Raw genomic sequence first — 19,613 nt, forward strand, 5'->3', positions numbered from 1 at the left:
TCTGTGGTTCTGGTGTCATTACTCCTGTCGTCCCCTCCCACCTGATCTTATTTTCCAGCTCTGTGGAGAGAGAAAACAAAATGAGCCACTGCACTGCTCCCTCACACACACACACACACACACACACACACACACACACACACACACACACACACACACACACACGGCCTGCAGCCACTCAGCCCACTCTGATTTATGTAACGAGTCTGTTGCTGCCTCTTTCAGGCCTTATCAGTCACTCCCAGATGTACAGGAAAGTACGCACTCATGCACGCGTGCGCACACACACACACACACACACACACAGTTATGTAAAACAGCATGATTGTTTAAAGAAATAGCATATAAGTTTATTAAAGAAATATAATGATATAAAGAAATAGCATGATAGTATATGAAAAATCTATTCCACATATTTTCTTAAGATTACAAAGATAGGATAACTTGAAATAACAAAGAGATACATACACAATATAGAAATAAAAATGCCCAAAATAAAAAATAAAATACATTTTTAATTCTGTATTTTACTTCTCTCATTTGTTTCCAGATCAAATAATTTCTACCTGGCTATGCTGTTGTTCATGCTGTTTCTATGTATGCTGCCCACCATCTTTGCCATTGTGAGATACAGACCTTCCCAACACTGCGGGCCATTTAGGTAAACAATTGTTCCTGTGAAGCTCTTTAAACGTGGTGCCCATTTTAAAGTTAGCCCTTGTAAATTAAGGTAATGTAAGCCACACTTTTAATAGGGTTGCAGTACACTGTGTGTGTGTGTGTGTGTGTGTGTGTGTGTGTGTGTGTGTGTGTGTGTGTGTGTGTGTGTGTGTGTGTGTGTGTGTGTGTGTGTGTGTGTGTGTGTTTGTGTGTGTGTGTGTAGCCCAAGTGAGTGAGTGTGTGTGTGGACGAGCTAACTCCTATTGAGCACCTTGAAAATGGCTATAAAACATAAATCCATGATTATTTTATTACCATCACACATCCTCATCAGCTGAATAGCTGAAAGCAGTAAAATGGCCAAGAAGAAAAGCCTGTATAGCTTTCATTCTGCTGTGCCACTATGCTTCATCCTTTCCTGTAATACAATGGTCCGATTTAGTGTGTGTGTGTGTGTGTGTGTGTGTGTGTGTGTGTGTGTGTGTGCTTCCCTGCAGCGGTCAGGAGAAGATTTATGACATAATCTCGGAGACGATAGCCAATGACTTCCCGCTGTGGTTCAGTAAAGTGATGAGTTATGTCACCAGCCCTGTCGTAGCGCTGCCCGCTCTGCTGCTGCTGTTGTGAGTACACACACACACACATGCAGACTCACACACAGGAATGCAGACTCTCTCACACACACACACCCACAGACTCACACACACAGACTCACACACAGGAATGCAGACTCTCTCACACACACCCACAGACTCACACCCACAGACTCACACACACAGACTCACACACACAGACTCACACACACAGACTCACACACACAGACTCACACACACAGACTCACACACACAGACTCACACACACAGACACACACACAGACTCACACACACAGACTCACACACACAGACTCACACACACAGACACACACAGACTTACACACACAGACTCACACACACACATTATGTCTGTAGCCTGACTTGCTTGATGCATTCGGATTGGTCAAGTTCTGTCACTCTTAGGTAACTCTACCTGTGCCTTTCAGCATGTTGATCAGACATTGTGTCAGTCCTCTTGGGGTAACTCTCTCTGTGTCTTTCAGCATGTTGATATACTACCTTCAGGCCATCGCCAGATCCCTCAAATTCACCAACAACCAGCTGAGGATGCAGCTTCAGACTGTGAGTTCTAGACGCTATTGTTAAAGTTCTCGGATTCAGTCACTATTATACATAAAATAAACTTAGAGTGCGTTCCAAATGGCACCCTATTCCCAATACAGTTTACTACTTTTGTCTCTGGTTAAAAGTAGATGACTACATAGGGAATATGGTGCCATTTGGGATGCATGCTTAGTCTCATGACTGTGTGCTGAACAGAAATGTCTTTGTCAGGAGAGAACAGAAGACAAGAAGAAGGTATTCCAGCTGGCTTCAGGTAAACCTCATCATTTTACTTTGTAGTTGGTTGGTTCTATGTATTCTATATCTACAGTTGAAGTCGGAAGTTTACATACACTTAGGTTGGAGTCATTAAAACTCATTTTTCAACCACTCCACAAATGTCTTGTTAACAAACTATAGTTTTGGCAAGTCGGTTAGGACATCTACTTTGTGCATGACACAAGTCATTTTTCCAACAATTGTTTACAGACAGATTATTTCACTTATAATTCACTGTATCACAATTCCAGTGAGTCAGAAGTTTACATACACTAAGTTGACTGTGCCTTTAAACAGCTTGGAAAATTCCAGAAAATGATGGCTTTAAAAGCTTCTGTACCTGTAAATGTATTTCAAGGCCTACCTTCAAACTCAGTGCCTCTTTGCATGACATCATGGGAAAATCAAAAGAAATCAGCCAAGACCTCAGAATTATTTTTGTAGACCTCCACAAGCCTGGTTCATCCTTGGGAGCAATTTCCAAATGCCTGAAGGTACCACGTTCATCTGTACAAACAATAGTACGTAAGTATAAACACCATGGGACCACGCAGCCATCATACCGCTCAGGAATCAGGAAGGAGACACATTCTATCTCCTAGAGATGAACGTACTTTGGTGCGAAAAGTGCAAATCAATCCCAGAACAAAAGCAAAGGACCTTGTGAAGATGCTGGAGGAAACAGGTACAAAAGTATCTATATCCACAGTAAAACGAGTCCTATATCGACATAACCTGAAAGGCCGCTCAGCAAGGAAGAAGCCACTGCTCCAAAACAGCCATAAAAAAGTCAGACTACGGTTTGCAACTGCACATGGGGACAAAGATCATACTTTTTTGAGAAATGTCCTCTGGTCTGATGAAACAAAAATAGAACTGTTTGGCCATAATGACCATCTTTATGTTTGGAGGAAAAAGGGGGCTGCTTGCAAGCCGAAGAACACCATCCCAACTGTGAATAACAGGGGTGGCAGCATCATGCTGTGGGGGTGCTTTGCTGCAGGAGGGACTGGTGCACTTCACAAAATAGATGGCATCATGAGGAAGGAAAAATATGTGGATATATTAAAGCAACATCTCTAGACATCAGTCAGGAAGTTAAAGCTTGGTCGCAAATGGGTCTTCCAAATGGACAATGACCCCAAGCATACTTCCAAAGTTGTGGCAAAATGGCTTAAGGACAACAAAGTCAAGTTATTGGAGTGGCCATCACAAAGCCCTAACCTCAATCCTATAGAAAATCTGTGGGCAGAACTGAAAAAGCGAGGCCTACAAACCTGACTCAGTTACACCAGCTCTGTCAGGAGGAATGGGCCAAAATTCACCCGACTTACTGTGGGAAGCTTGTGGAAGGCTATCTGAAACGTTTGACCCAAGTTAAACAATTTAAAGGCAATGCTACCAAATACTAATTGAGTGTATTTAAACTTCTGACCCACTGAGAATGTGATGAAACAAATACTGTACAAGCTGAAATAAATAATTATCTCTACTATTATTCTGACATTTCACATTCTTGAAATAAAGTGGTGATCCTAACTGACCTAAAACAGGGAATTTCTACTAGGATTAAATGTCAGGAATTGTGAAAAACTGAGTTTAAACGTATTTGGCTAAGGTGTATGTAAACTTCCGACTTCAACTGTACATCTCCCCTAACCTCTTACCTCTGACCTTTAACCCTTCACCTCACTTGACTATTAACCTTTGACCAATAAAGTTTTGAACTTTTGAACACTTAAGCTATAATCCCTGACCTGTAACAGCTGACCTTTGACCCCCACCCACAGCGAGGCTACAGGCCACGGAGGTCCCTGGCGGGGACAGGAAGCCTGACCAGCAGGACAGTGACATCACCAGCCGCGAGTCGTCCATTCGCACGCCGTCGCCCCGACGCAACGGCAGCGTCACAAACTTCCAGTCGCCTGATCGACACGGCAACGGCATCCGCACCATCACCCAGTCGGCATCGAGGGCCGAGATCGCTAGGGCGACGGCTGCTGCTGGGGCGTCTAGAAGTCCAACAGTGTCCATACTGCACAAGCAAAGGCCGGAGCACATCCCTAACAGGTGTGTCACACACACACACACATACAGTGGGGAGAACAAGTATTTGATACACTGCCGATTTTGCAGGTTTTCCTACTTACAAAGCATGTAGAGGTCTGTAATTTTTATCATAGGTACACTTCAACTGTGAGAGACGGAATCTAAAACAAAAATCCAGAAAATAACATTGTATGATTTTTAAGTAATTAATTTGCATTTTATTGCATGACATAATTATTTGATACATCAGAAAAGCAGAACTTAATATTTGGTACAGAAACCTTTGTTTGCAATTACAGAGATCATACGTTTCCTGTAGGTCTTGACCAGGTTTGCACACACTGCAGCAGGGATTTTGGCCCACTCCTCCATACAGACCTTCTCCAGATCCTTCAGGTTTCGGTATTGGGTTCAGGTCTGGAGACTGGCTAGGCCACTCCAGGACCTTGAGATGCTTCTTACGGAGCCACTCCTTGGTTGTCATGCTGGAAGACCCAGCCACGACCCATCTTCAATGCTCTTACTGAGGGAAGGAGGTTGTTGGCCAAGATCTCGCGATACATGGCCCCATCCATCCTCCCCTCAATACGGTGCAGTCATCCTGTCCCCTTTGCAGAAAAGCATCCCCAAAGAATGATGTTTCCACCTCCATGCTTCACGGTTGGGATGGTGTTCTTGGGGTTGTACTCATCCTTCTTCTTCCTCCAAACACGGCGAGTGGAGTTTAGACCAAACATCTCTATTTTTGTCTCATCAGACCACATGACCTTCTCCCATTCCTCCTCTGGATCATCCAGATGGTCATTGGCAAACTTCAGACGGGCCTGGACATGCGCTTTGGCTTGAGCAGGGGGACCTTGCGTGTGCTGCAGGATTTTAATCCATGACGGCGTAGTGTGTTACTAATAGTTTTCTTTGAGACTGTGGTCCCAGCTCTCTTCAGGTCATTGACCAGGTCCTGCCGTGTAGTTCTGGGCTGATCCCTCACCTTCCTCATGATCATTGATGCCCCACGAGGTGAGATCTTGAATGGAGCCCCAGACCGAGGGTGATTGACCGTCATCTTGAACTTCTTCCATTTTCTAATAATTGCGCCAACAGTTGTTGCCTTCTCACCAAGCTGCTTGCCTATTGTCCTGTAGCCCATCCCAGCCTTGTGCAGGTGTACAATTTTATCCCTGATGTCCTTACACAGCTCTCTGGTCTTGGTCATTGTGGAGAGGTTGGAGTTTGTTTGATTGAGTGTGTGGACAGGTGTCTTTTATACGGGTAACGAGTTCAAACAGGTGCAGTTAATACAGGTAATGAGTGGAGAACAGGAGGGCTTCTTAAAGAAAAACTAACAGTTCCGTGAGAGCCGTAATTCTTACTGGTAGGTAGGTGATCAAATACTTATGTCATGCAATAAAATGCAAATTAATTACTTAAAAATCATACAATGTGATTTTCTGGATTTTTGTTTTAGATTCCGTCTCTCACAGTTGAAGTGTACCTATGATAAAAATTACAGACCTCTACATGCTTTGTAAGTAGGAAAACCTGCAAAATCGGCAGTGTATCAAATACTTGTTCTCCCCACTGTATATTGTGTTATTCTGTCTGGTCAGTCATGGGCTTTAATACAGTCCTCTACAGGTGTGTCTACAGGAGGATTAAGGGTTGGCGTCCATGTTGTTAGTCCTAAATAAACCTCTGAAGGGGGATTCCAGCACCTAGTCCAAAGTTTAAACTTAGTCTCCCATTAACATCAATGCATGACTAAGTGAAAATTAGAAGTCAGGATTCGCCCCTAAGAAATTTAGTGGGATTCCACCTCAATGCTTTCACTCATCAAGTCAGATTAGTGGTCATGAAAGGAAAAGTGTAGTTTTCTACAACAGTAGCTAATAAGCAGTGGGTATTTAAATCCTACTAAAGTCCCTTTTGGCATACTATGGCCTGGAGTACTGTCACTACTAAAGGAATCAACGATACACAGCATCAGTAGTATTTGTTACCGTAATGATGCAAGTTGAAGTGGTCTCTTATTACGACCACATAGTTTACCATCTGTATTTCCCTCTGTCACCACAGACACCCTGCCTACCTGGGAGGCCCTAGCGGTACCTGCAGGTCCAAGTCCTACCACCATGTGGCCTACAACCCCCCGACACGCTACTCCTCAGAGAACATCCACTCCGACCCCCTCTTCAGGAAGACCATCAGGCCCATGCACCCCACAGAGGCAGCTGGGATAGTGACCGCCCAGAGCTACGTGGGCCGTCGCCCCCACACCACGCGCTACGTCATCGTCAACGAGCACGAAGCTAGGAAAAAGCTGCTTCGATCCGCCACGCGCGTCCCTCGCCACTTCCGAGCGGAGGACCCGGTGGGTGAGATCGTGGAGCTGATCCCGCGGAATATCAAGCGGTATACTCCAAGGGCTCCGCATCTGCATGGGCACCCGCATAGGTCGAATCCGCCGCAGTCGCACCTGAGTGAGGAAGAGGAGGAGGAAGAGGGAGGGGGGAAGAGGGAGTCTAGGAGGGGGTTGTTCGGGCAGACGCACCGGCCCCGCTCGCTCTCCGACCTCCACCAGCCGGCGCGCTTCTACATCGGAGAGCGCCTGGAGAGCAAGTTGTCTATGGCACCGAAAGACAGCCACACCGCTAGGGGGCGCTACGGCGGTGAAGCCCAAGAAGGGGACTGGGAGGATATGGAGACGCGCTTGCACTCCCTCTCCCAGACCAGCATCAGAGGAGCCGAGCTTCCACCACCAGTCAGGCACACACAGTCCCCGGCCAGACACTCCCACTCCCCGGGCAGACTCGCACACTCTTCCCCCCAGGGCCCTGGAAGACGCCTGGAGCTCCAGGTCAAGCCCAAGACGTCCAGGTCGAAGATGGAGCCTTCCCTGACTGAGTCGGACTCGGCCTCTCTGGCCTCCAGTAGCGACCAGCAAAACAGCAGCACAGACCAGTACATCCAGGTCATTCACAACAAGGAGAAGTACCTCAAGTCTGAGGCCAGGCAAGGCAAGCTGGCTAAGAAGAAGTCCAAAGCCAGTATAGACACCAACGTGTCTGGGTCTAAAGAACTGGTCTTCTCCAATGTATAGTTTGTGTATTGGTATTGTGAATCTATCTATGTTTATTTAACCTTTATTAATCCATGTAAGTTATTGAAAGCAAATTATATTTTACAATAACGACCTGTAGAGTTAATTACTTTGCAATGGGTTACATTAAGTCGTATTGTAAACCACAGAAAAAGTGAATAGCCCATTCATGGCTAATGCTATACTTTGTTTGTGTGTGTTAACAAAAAGCTCTATGTGCATAACATGCATAATATATTATATGCTCACATTGTCATGGATACTGTATTTGCTCTCAATAAAATAAATATAATGGTCAATGGTCCATAATAGTGTACCTAAGCATCAGATCGTTTTGTTCTACACTAAGGTTATTGGTATGGCACTTGATGTTTGTTTTAGGGTTATCACAAACAGGTGTTGTTATATTGGCTATTGTGTGTACATTACATTGTACCAAGCAAACATGGCCTTCAACTCAATAAAACGATGATACTGTGGTAAAGTATGATGTGCAACATGTATAACACCTTAGGATATGTATAAAGTACATTTAGAAAAGGAATACCATGTCGATGATAACTTCCAGACCAAAAGTGGCCTGAGTCTGCACTGTTGGTGGAGAAAAAATACTTGACAGATGAACAGATGTGTTTCGATAACTGATTGTCGTTGCAATAAGAACATTGAAAGTATCAATTGTTCTCACCCTTCCATCTCACCCTAACTATCCATTTCAAACTACAATTCCCAGCATTCACTTCAACACAGTTCCAAGCTTCCAACCAATCAGAAAACATACTTTTTCACATTAATTTTTTCATCAGTTGATGGGAAAACGGCCAGCTAGCCTGCTGGCTAAATAAGCTGCATATTTACTACACATTCGTATTAGATGTTTATGACAATCAATATTTATTTTTAAGCAGATCTGTTGATGGTTGCCAGATGTGGCTATCTTACTGACTTCAGGAACCTCGCGGCTAACTATAATGCCAGTCTTTCATTCAATCTTTTCATTAGCTAACGTTAGCTAGCTAACGTTACACTAGCTAGCTACTGCAACGTTACTGTAAATGGTCTTATATTGGCGTGTGTGGCTATCTGTTACTAAACGTAACTGTCTCATATTCTACGCTTCATAATCTACGCTAACTAGTTATCTTGTGTGTCAGTCTACATCCATCCATTTGGAATCACGGCTAATGTTAGCTAGGGAACTAGTCGGTTAGCCTGACAGCTGGCTAGCTAGTTGAACAGGTTGCAAGACCTCCATCTTCACATCTGCCTGGCGGACTCAACAAGCATGGATTACCAGCACAGAGCGAATGCAGTTGGGGATTGTCTTTTGAGTTACACAAAGGACGAGTCTGGGTGGAAAGTCTGCAAGAAATCGGTGCGTAATGTTCTAGGTAGCAATATTAATATTTGATCATCACAGGTGACGTGCCTTTCCGTGCACCGTGTTAACAGCTCCATTTTGCTGTGTCATTGTAAATAACATAGCTAGGTAAATGCAGTGGGTGACAACAGCAACCAATGTTTTGTTTTTGACAAATGGATGCGTCTGTCCATTTTTAGAATGACGTCATCGTGTCCTGGCGGCCTTCGACTGAGTTCCCTGGAAATGTGTAAGTATAAGTTATTCTCCTTAGCAAGTCTAAATCATTCGTTTCTACATTTTTGTATAGGATTGGAAGCAAGTTTTCACAATCTTATCTCCGGAGAGTCTTTAATGTTACTGCTTAACAGGGGTACCTAGTTCCTGTCAAGGCTATCTCCAACAGAACTGACAGCATCAGTTATTGATAAACTGTTGGACTGATCAATTGTTACTAAGTTCATCTTCAGCTGTGTATCATAATGGTCTAATGAGGCCTACTTTCCCCCTCCTCAACCTGTTTCCGTCAGCTGCATTGATGTGAAAAAACGGAGAAACAAATATCCACCATCTTGCTTTTACCATTCCTGTTTTGAGTTCAGTGCAGATGAAGGAGAGAACATGGAGATGGAGCAACGTTAGACTGTTAATTAAGATACACCCCAGGATTGGTGCTATAACACCCAGGGCTGGCTTCCAGACACAGATTAAGCCTAGTCCTGGACTAAAAAGCATTCTTAATGGAGAATCTCCATTGACAGTACTTTTTAGTTGAGGACTGGGCTTAATCGGTCTCTGGGGAAACCGGAAACCACCCCCCAAGTAGACCTATCTCTACATGTGTTATGTTTGACAGGTATTAGGGTTAGTGGTGTTCTGTCTGTCTCTACATGTGTTGTGTCTGACAGGTACAGTGCATTCAGAAAGGATTTAGACCCCTTCACTTTTTCCACATTTTGTTACGTTACAGCCTTATTCTAAAATGGATTAAATTGTTTTTTTTCCATCAATCTACACACAATACCCAATAATGACAAAGCAAAAACATGATTTTATAAATTATTGCAAATGTATTCAAAATAAATAAAAATATCACATTTACATAAGTATTCAGACCCTTTACTCAGTACTTTGTTGAAGCACCTTTGGCAGCGATTACAGCCTCAAGTCTTCTTTGGTATGACGCTACAAGCTTGGCACACCTGTATTTGGGGAGTTTCTCCCATTCTTCTCTGCAGATCCTCTCAAGCTCTGTCAGGTTGGATGGGGAGCTATTTTCAGGTCTCTCCAGAGATGTTAGATCGGGTTCAAGTCTGGGCTCTGGCTGGGCTACTCAAGGACATCAGAGACTTGTCTCGAAGCCACTCCTGCATTGTCTTGGATGTGTGCTTAGGGTCATTGTCCTGTTGGAAGGTGAACCTTCGCCCCAGTCTGAGGTCCTGAGTGCTCTGGACCAGGTTTTCATCAAGGATCTCTCTATACTTTGCTCCGTTAATCTTTCCCTCGATCCTGACTAGTCTCCCAGTCCCTGCCGCTGAAAAACATCCTCACAGCATGATGCTGCCACCACCATGCTTCACCATAGGGATGGTATTGGCCAGGTGATGAGCTGTGCCTGGTTTCCTCCAGATGTGACGCTTGGCATTCAGGCCAATGAGTTCAATATTGGTTTCATCAGACCAGAGAATATTGTTTATCATGGTCTGAGAGTCCTTTAAGTGCCTTTTTGCAAAGTGCAAGTGGGCTGTCATGTGCCTTTTACTGAGGAGTGGCTTAAGTCTGGCCACTCTACCATAAAGGCCTGATTGGTGGTGCTGCAGAGATGGTTGTCCTTCTAGAAGGTTCTCCCATCTTCACAGAGGAACTCTGGAGCTCTATCAGAGTGGCCATTGGGTTCTTGGTCACCTCCCTGACCAAGGCCCTTCCCCCCCGATTGCTCAGTTTGGCTGGGCAGCCAGCTCTAGGAAGAGTCTTGGTGGTTCCAAACTTCATCCATTTAAGAATGATGGAGGCCACTGTGTTCTTGGGGACCTTCAATGCTGCAGAAATGTTTTGGTACCCTTCCCCAGATCTGTGCCTCGACACAATCCTGTCTCGGAGCTCTACGAACAATTCCTTTGACCTCATGGCTTGGTTTTTACTCTGACATGAACTGTCAACTTATACAGACAGGTGTGTGCCTTTCCAAATCATGTCCAATCAATTTAATGTACCACAGGTGGACTCCAATCAAGTTGTAGAACATCTCAAGGATGACCAATGGAAACGGGATGCACCTGAGCTCAAATTTGAGTCTCATAGCAAATGGTCTGAATACTTATGTAAATAAGGTATTTCTGTTTTTATTTTTAATACATTTGCAAAAAAATCTAAAAGCCTGTTTTTGCTTTGTCATTATGGGGTATTGTGTGTAGATTGATGAGGATTTTTATTTATTTAATCAATTTTAGAATAAGGCTGTAACAGAATGAAGAAAAAGTGAAGAGGTCTGAATACTTTCCAAAGAGTTAGGGTTAGTGGTGTTCTGTCTATCTCTACATGTATTGTGTCTGACAGGTATAAGGGGGAGTCGGTGGTGAAGGGAAGTCCAGAGAAGGTATGGGAGTGTCTGAAGCCAGTGCCCAACGGACTGCGGGTGAAATGGGACAACAATGTCAAGAAGTTTGAGCTCGTAGAGCAAGTCACCGAGGTAGGCTAAGTTTCAAACCAATGGACCAAACTACAGTGGCTTGTGAAAGTATTCACCCCCCTTGGCATTTTTCCTATTTTGTTGCCTTACAACCTCCAATTAAAATTGATTTTTTTGGGGGGGGTTGTATCATTTGATTTACACAACATGCCTACCACTTTGAAAGATGCAATCTTTATTTTAATTTTTTGTGAAACAAGAAATAAGACAAAAATACAGAACTTGAGCGTGCATAACTATTCACCCCCCCAAAGTCAATACTTTGTAGAGCCACCTTTTGCAGCAATTACAGCTGCAAGTCTCTTGGGGTATGTCTCTATAAGCTTGGCACATCTAGCCACTGGGATTTTTGCCCATTCTTCAAGGCAAAACTGCTCCAGCTCCTTCAAGTTGGATGGGTTCCGCTGGTGTACAGCAATCTTTAAGTCATACCACAGATTCTCAATTGGATTGAGGTCTGGGCTTTGACTAGGCCATTCCAAGATATTTAAATGTTTCTTCTTAAACCACTCAAGTGTTGCTTTAGCTGTCCTGCTGAAAGGTGAACCTCTGTCCCAGTCTCAAATCTCTGGAAGACTGAAACAGGTTTCCCTCAAGAACTTCCCTGTATTTAGCGCCATCCATCATTCCTTTAATTCTGACCAGTTTCCCAGTCTCTGCCGATGGTGTTCTCGGGGTGATGAGAGCTGTTGGGTTTGCGCCAGACGCGTTTTCCTTGATGGCCAAAAAGCTCAATTTTAGTCTCATCTGACCAGAGTACCTTCTTCCATATGTTTGGGGAGTCTCCCACATGCCTTTTGGCGAACACCAAACGTGTTTGCTTATTTTTTTCTTTAAGCAATGGCTTTTTTCTGGCCACTCTTCTGTAAAGCCCAGCTCTGTGGAGTGTACGGCTTAAAGTGGTCCTATGGACATATACTCCAATCTCCGCTGTGGAGCTTTGCAGCTCCTTCAGGGTTATCTTTGGTCTCTTTGCTGCCTCTCTGATTAATGCCCTCCTTGCCTGGTCCGTGAGTTTTGGTGGGCGGCCCTCTCTTGGCAGGTTTGTTGTGGTGCCATATTATTTCCATTTTTTAATAATGGATTTAATGGTGCTCCATGGGATGTTGAAAGTTTCTGATATTTTTTATAACCCAAACCTGATCTGTACATCTCCACAACTTTGTCCCTGACCTGTTTGGAGAGCTCCTTGGTCTTCATGGTGCCCCTTGCTTAGTGGTGTTGTAGACTCTGGGGCCTTTCAGAACAGGTGTATATATACTGAGATCATGTGACAGATAATGTGACACTTAGATTGCCCACAGGTGGACTTTATTTAACTAATTACAGTGGGGGAAAAAAGTATTTAGTCAGCCACCAATTGTGCAAGTTCTCCCACTTAAAAAGATGAGAGAGGCCTGTAATTTTCATCATAGGTACAAGTCAACTATGACAGACAAAATGAGAAAAAAAAATCACATTGTAGGATTTTTAATGAATTTATTTGCAAATTATGGTGGAAAATAAGTATTTGGTCAATAACAAAAGTTTCTCAATACTTTGTTATATACCCTTTGTTGGCAATGACACAGGTCAAACGTTTTCTGTAAGTCTTCACAAGGTTTTCACACACTGTTGCTGGTATTTTGGCCCATTCCTCCATGCAGATCTCCTCTAGAGCAGTGATGTTTTGGGGCTGTCGCTGGGCAACACGGACTTTCAACTCCCTCCAAAGATTTTCTATGTGGTTGAGATTTGGAGACTGGCTAGAGCCACTCCAGGACCTTGAAATGCTTCTTACGAAGCCACTCCTTCGTTGCCCGGGCGGTGTGTTTGGGATCATTGTCATGCTGAAAGACCCAGCCACGTTTCATCTTCAATGCCCTTGCTGATGGAAAGAGGTTTTCACTCAAAATCTCACGATACATGGCCCCATTCATTCTTTCCTTTTACACGGATCAGTCGTCCTGGTCCCTTTGCAGAAAAAACAGCCCCAAAGCATGATGTTTCCACCCCCATGCTTCACAGTAGGTATGGTGTTCTTTGGATGCAACTCGGCATTCTTTGTCCTCCAAACACGACGAGGTTGAGTTTTTACCAAAAAGTTATATTTTGGTTTCATCTGACCATATGACATTCTCCCAATCCTCTTCTGGATCATCCAAATGCACTCTAGAAAACTTCAGACGGGCCTGGACATGTACTGGCTTAAGCAGGGGGACACGTCTTGCACTGCAGGATTTGAGTCCCTGGCGGCGTAGTGTGTTACTGATGGTAGGCTTTGTTACTTTGGTCCCAGCTCTCTGCAGGTCATTCACTAGGTCCCCCCGTGTGGTTCTGGGATTTTTGCTCACCGTTCTTGTGATCATTTTGACCCCACAGGGTGAGATCTTGCGTGGAGCCCCAGATTATCAGTGGTCTTGTATGTCTTCCATTTCCTAATAATTGCTCCCACAGTTGATTTCTTCAAACCAAGCTGCTTACCTATTGCAGATTCAGTCTTCCCAGCCTGGTGCAGGTCTACAATTTTGTTTCTGGTGTCCTTTGACAGCTCTTTGGTCTTGGCCATAGTGGAGTTTGGAGTGTGACTGTTTGAGGTTCTGGACAGGTGTCTTTTATACTGATAACAAGTTCAAACAGGTGCCATTAATACAGGTAACGAGTGGAGGACAGAGGAGCCTCTTAAAGAAGAAGTTACAGGTCTGTGAGAGCCAGAAATCTTGCTTGTTTGTAGGTGACCAAATACTTATTTTCCACCATAATTTGCAAATAAATTCATAAAAAATCCTACAATGTGATTTTCTGGATTTTTTCTTCTCAATTTGTCTGTCATAGTTGACGTGTACCTATGATGAAAATTACAGGCCTCTCTCATCTTTTTAAGTGGGAGAACTTGCACAATTGGTGGCTGACTAAATACTTTTTTCCCCCACTGTATGTGACTTCTGAAGGTAATTGGTTGCACCAGATCTTATTTAGGACCTTCCTAGCAAAGGGGGTGAATACATAAGTTATTTTTTTCATTTCACTTCACCAATTTGGAGTATTTTGTGGATGTCCATTACATGAAATCCAAATAAAAATCCATTTAAATTACAGGTTGTAATGCAACAAAATTGGAAAAACGCCACGAGGGATGAATACTTTTTCAAGGCACTGTATCCTCACAGTCAGTCACAATTCAGTTGTTTTCCCCATCATCATCTAGGTTCTGAGTTTGCTTTAGAGAGTTGTCACTGATCATTTGATTCATTTGTTTCTCGATTGATTCTTAGTTATCATTCCTCACTCACTCACTCGCAAACAAATCACAACTGAATAGCTGCTTTGTCATCCATTCTTGCTGTATAGTTCTGTCTACTCCTGTACTGCCCCAACTTTGTTGATAATGCTCAGGGGTTTTTGGAAGTGAGTTTTACCTGACCTCTATCGGACTTCCTGGTTACGTGAAGGTTAAATAAGTTACCCAAGCAACCAAAGTGTGTCATCCAGTTTGTTCATGGTTTTGATTCCTGTTTCCTAAAGGGCACCTGCCAGCGACCGTCACACCCACAGCCCCAACGCAGCACTCCTATCCTTTGTTCTCTATTCCATTAGTCACATTCATGTTTATTTGCTTTGGGACGAACACAAGTACAGGGACATGATCAGTAGGAAAACGTAGATAAATTATCATGGATAGAACTGATGCGATACCTTATTCTGCAGGTCGGAGGGTTACTTTTGTCGTGTCCTGTTGAACGAGGCCCAGTGTTTATCTTGTGGAATGTTGCACTTAGAAATGTCATGGATAGAACTGATGCGATGCCTTATTCCGCTTATCAGAGGGGTTCTTGTTTCATTCTACTTGGTATATTTCTATATGAACATTTCCACAACGCTGTTTCCTGCTGAGCGAGGCCCAGTGTTTACCTGCCTAGTCTCTCCCCCTCTCACACAGAACATCACTGTCTGCCGAACAGTCACTCCCTCAGCAGCCATGGGCATCATAGCCCCCAGAGACTTTGTCGATGTTATTCTAGTGAAGCAGTACGACGACGGCACCATTACATCCAATGGTCGCGTAACGCCTCAATCTCTCCTTTTTACTTCCTTCTGTCTTTTCTCTCTTATATTTTTGAATATTTCTCTAACTAACAATGTATTATTTAACTACATTTCTCTACTGACTCAATTCCACGTTTTCTATTGAAGTGTAGCTCTGTAGTCTTCTCTCCTTGGAAGACCACACAGACCTGGGGTTTTATATGAGCAACTGTTTCCTTTTTTTTTTTTTTTTGTAGGCTATTTTTATTGAACATTGAGGCATTTACAGAGCACATAACAGCTCAGATATTAAGAAATATAAAGGGATAATAGGTATTCTAACAACAACAAAAAAACAAATCAAGACAATAAAATGAATGACATACAAAGAAAAGAAAATCAAACACCGGGATGCACAGACACACCACACTATCAGCAGTAGGCTGAAATCAGAGTCAAGTACAAGAGGAACTCTTGTCACTAATGCAGTGGTAGTGTGTGGATGATGTAGCCTAATCATCAGCCTTAACCCTCAGAGCGAGGCTGGCTGGGTGGGAATCTCTGGGCCAGACAACTTATCTTATCCACTGCCCCAGACTGAGGCCTAGGCCTAATCATCCATGTCGAAATGTGGGTCGTGTTCAGTAGGCACGAAAAGGAAGAAAATGCTCAAACTGTGATGTACTAGGTCCAATAAGAAAGACTTGGTTATGTATTCCGTTGCAAAACGTTTTGCTACAGTGTGCCCAAGATATATATGCCCTATATGTGTTTTACCTTCACTATCAGTGTACTAAGTAACATGATGTGATAGATTGAATGATATGTACACACAATTGCATCCTCATATGTTCTCTCCCTGTGTTCTGTCCGTTAGCCACCCACGTGAGCCACCCCAGCTGCCCTCCCCAGTCAGGATACGTGAGGGGCTTCAACCACCCCTGTGGCTGCATCTGTGTCCCCATCTCTGGGTGAGTCATGCTCTGAGACACGCTTCTCTGTTTCACACTATTGTCGTTGTCTGATGAAAACCTCATCTCCAAAACAAACTTTTCAGGATATTGAAAAAATGACCATATTTTCCCATTAACGAACATACAATTATGAAACTTCAGAAGCTATTTTGAATACATTTTCTTGGTCCTAGAGTCATTACATTTTCTGAGTACAATGTTCAGAGTACATTTCATATTTATTTATGCATAAATTGAGTTACAAGGTTTGCAACATTCTCAACATTGTGTTCAGTTCTGTGAGAACCAAGGACGTTTTTGTAGAGGCAATTGTCCGTCACAGGAGGGCAGTAGAGAGCTAAACATCAGTTGAAGCACTGTCTTACTCTATAATGTGCACAGCAACAGGTTTGATTTGTGCATCTTCTCACTCTCTCATTATCTAACATGACCACCTGTCTTGATAGCTATGTGGCTGAAGAAGCACTTTCTAATATTGTTCATAAAGTATAGTGTAAATGCAACGTCTCTGTCTCTCCCAGGGAGCCGAACAAAACACAGCTGTTCAGTTTCTTCCAGACGGATCTGGGGGGCTTCCTGCCTCGCTCCGTAGTCGACTCCTTCTTCCCATCCAGCATGGTGGAGTTCTACAGCAACCTGGCCAAGGCCGTCAAGTCCCTCAAGGATCACTGATACACTCATACTATACCTTCCCTTAGCCCTGGTCCCAGATCTGTTTGTGCTCCATAACCAACTCCTGGCAACATGCGGTACTCAGATCTAGGACCAGCCTTCAGGGGGACCAAAAAACACAGTGATTAGCTATGAATCGCTTTTTACCTGAAAGGGATAGATGGATCTAAATGGATTTTTAAAAATCCTTATTGAGAGCAAGGGGCACACCTCCCCACACCTATGAGCTAAAGCATATATTTCTAGCCTAAAACTAAGGATTGTTTTTTTTCATGAGTCAATAAATAATGTTATATCAACCATACAGGCAACACTCAAGCCAAAAATGTAGATAAACAATTAGCAACTAAACTTCTGTACAGCCTCTTTAAAAGAGTGGCCACCTGGCCTTGGCTTGGAGCAACTGTATCCTAAGAGCATACTGGTTCAAAGGGAGATGATATTGGATGACATGAGGGAAGGAAGGAGTGCAGCTTGATTGTCCCAGCACTAACACAGCTGATTTCAGGTCGTTGAGGTCTTGGTTAATTTGTGTAATAATGGTGTGTTAGTGCTGGAGCAAAAGCCTGCACCCCTGGTGCTGTTGCTCTCTAGGACCAGGTCTGGTGGCCACTGTCTTACAAAAAGGTGGGAGGGTCTGTTCTAATTTCATTCATTTAACTCTGGAAAAAGATTGAATATGAATTTCTCATAGAGGTTCATGGGTAGTTTTCTTGAATTGAAGCGATTGAAATGGAATTGACCTTAGCCCTGATGTTAAAGGTGCAATCTGTATGTTATTTCTCCCCCTATTGTAACAAGAATGAGTACAAACACCATCATGAACCCACCCCACAAAAACACACGTTACATTATTGGACATAATGTAGTTCCTGTTCATGAACCCCCCCACCAATTCCCACCCCAAAATAATGAGAATAGATTTGAAATCTATATTTTGTATATTATGTAGACACACGGAGGATATGTCCTCCTTCCCTTTTGTACTGTTGCTGTTGAATACAGTCCATTCCGTTACACTGGCTGAATCCTACCTACAGTAACATGCATGTTGCATGGACCTTACAGGAACCCCAGAATGGAATCAGATTCCATTGGGACGAGTCATACCTCATTTTTTGTTGTCCTTTGTATACAGTAGTACTGTACTTGAAATGTTCCAGTTTAATCTGTCTCCACAGCCCTTTAGCCGATACCTTAAAGATGGAATCCGCAGTAGGGGGAAACGGCGCCACAACCATTGTTATTGTATTTGTTGCCGAGCTGAGGAGCGTCGCGCAGCATGATAAAAAAAAATGTGCAGTACATATTGTGGTCTTCTATTGCGCGTGCAATGATGCCTGAGATGGAAAAAACTATGTTTGTTGTTTGCAGTAACTGGAAAGAGTTATGGACATGGCTGTTTTACCATTAAGGATTCCAGCTTTAACCAATAACCTTTAGAGGGTGTATATACAGCCGGCAGATGGTTTCTGGTTACAATAACCCAGCCCCTCAACTCTATCCTATTCCTAACCTTGACATCTGCTGGCTGTATATACACCTAACCTCCAAGCATGGATTCCTGCCTCAGTTACTTTTCTCCATGTAGTATGTAGATGTCAAACACAGAACACAGAATTATTCTTAAGCAAAGGTATTTGCAGTATGTATGGGCAAATGGCAATATGAACAGCTTCATCTAATGAAGAATGTACAAAGGGACCTCCGCTAGAGTAGACATGGTATTTGTCCCATAAGGCTCTGGTCAAAAGTAGTGCACTATATAGGGAGTAGGGTGCCATTAGGGACAGCCCTGGAGTCCCAACATATTTTTAAGCACAGCAGCAGCATAGGACTGCCATATTCTGGGATCAGCTGTGAGTAGTGTGCCATTTTACACTGTAAAGAAACATATTACCAGCATAGAGTTGAGAAAACCACTGTCTTTGGTATGGCACAAGAGGGCATGGCCATCCATCTAGGGCAGGGTGCGTCTCAATAGCTTATTGTTTTGTGGAGGAAGCCTCTTCAGAGTATTGAGATATATCCCTATCAGGTGGAGAGGAAGCCTCTTCAGAGTATTGAGATATAGCCCTAGAATGTGTCTTCACAGTGCTGTACAGTCAACCATCTGCATGCCTGCTGAGTCCTCTACATGTATGATGATAAGCCATTTTACTAATAATGTTTTAAGATCAATCTTTTTTTCCTCGTGGTTAAGTTTCCTTTTGAAATGAAAACGCACTACTAAACTTCCTCCTCTTATCCCGAGTGGATATTAACCTTAACTGACAAACCTTTACAAGTGCATTGCATTCCACCTCATTCACAACCATGTCCTATATGCTTGCTTTTTTAAGTCATCATTTGCCTTTGTTGGTGTAATACTATTAAGGCATTGTTTTGATGTGTGTTGTTGTACTGTAACCGGAGGCTGAAGATCATACCTACCTACAGTGTATTGCTGTCTTAACGTCAGAGTACACACATTGTCTATTGGTGGCTTGTTTTTTACATTTACTCGATAATGCATTTTGCGGCAGATGTATGTTTTAGGGTACGTGTTGAATGCTGTCTGTTGTCCTCAACTCCTGATTGGGGAAAAAACAGCTGCTATGGAAAATGGCTGCTATCGAAATATACTATTAGTTAAGTTGTCAATGAAAGTAATTTTTCCAACATTTCCAAG

General features: G+C 43.3%; 2 protein-coding genes across 2 annotated transcripts in view; both read left to right on the forward strand.

Annotated features, from left to right (window-relative positions):
- Nucleotides 1-7,558, forward strand: part of LOC123492628 (transmembrane channel-like protein 3) — a 14,737-nt gene extending 7,179 nt beyond the window's left edge. Inside the window, exons 5-10 of the mRNA XM_045225356.1 lie at nt 551-661; nt 1,158-1,283; nt 1,757-1,835; nt 2,049-2,091; nt 3,887-4,166; nt 6,219-7,558. Coding sequence (XP_045081291.1) covers nt 551-661; nt 1,158-1,283; nt 1,757-1,835; nt 2,049-2,091; nt 3,887-4,166; nt 6,219-7,242 — 1,663 coding nt within the window. The 3' untranslated portion in view covers nt 7,243-7,558. The remainder of the gene's footprint in view (nt 1-550; nt 662-1,157; nt 1,284-1,756; nt 1,836-2,048; nt 2,092-3,886; nt 4,167-6,218) is intronic.
- A 500-nt stretch (nt 7,559-8,058) lies between these two features.
- On the forward strand, nt 8,059-17,725 carry LOC121582955 (stAR-related lipid transfer protein 5). Its single transcript, XM_041899142.2, has 6 exons — nt 8,059-8,617; nt 8,803-8,852; nt 11,159-11,291; nt 15,211-15,328; nt 16,174-16,267; nt 16,792-17,725. The coding sequence occupies exons 1-6, from the start codon at nt 8,528-8,530 to the stop codon at nt 16,940-16,942; spliced, it is 636 nt and encodes a 211-aa protein (XP_041755076.1). The 5' UTR covers nt 8,059-8,527; the 3' UTR covers nt 16,943-17,725.
- Nucleotides 17,726-19,613: the final 1,888 nt, after the last annotated feature.

Source organism: Coregonus clupeaformis, chromosome 15 (assembly GCF_020615455.1).
Source record: "Coregonus clupeaformis isolate EN_2021a chromosome 15, ASM2061545v1, whole genome shotgun sequence".
NCBI classification, from domain to species: domain Eukaryota; kingdom Metazoa; phylum Chordata; class Actinopteri; order Salmoniformes; family Salmonidae; genus Coregonus; species Coregonus clupeaformis.

Bases quoted from the DNA above. Each gene is read 5' to 3' on its own strand.
- LOC121582955 (XM_041899142.2), top strand. From the start codon at position 8,528: ATGGATTACCAGCACAGAGCGAATGCAGTTGGGGATTGTCTTTTGAGT. The intron at 11,292-15,210 runs GTAGGCTAAGTT...CCTCTCACACAG, and splicing joins TCGTAGAGCAAGTCACCGAG to AACATCACTGTCTGCCGAAC. The intron at 15,329-16,173 runs GTCGCGTAACGC...TCTGTCCGTTAG, and splicing joins CGGCACCATTACATCCAATG to CCACCCACGTGAGCCACCCC.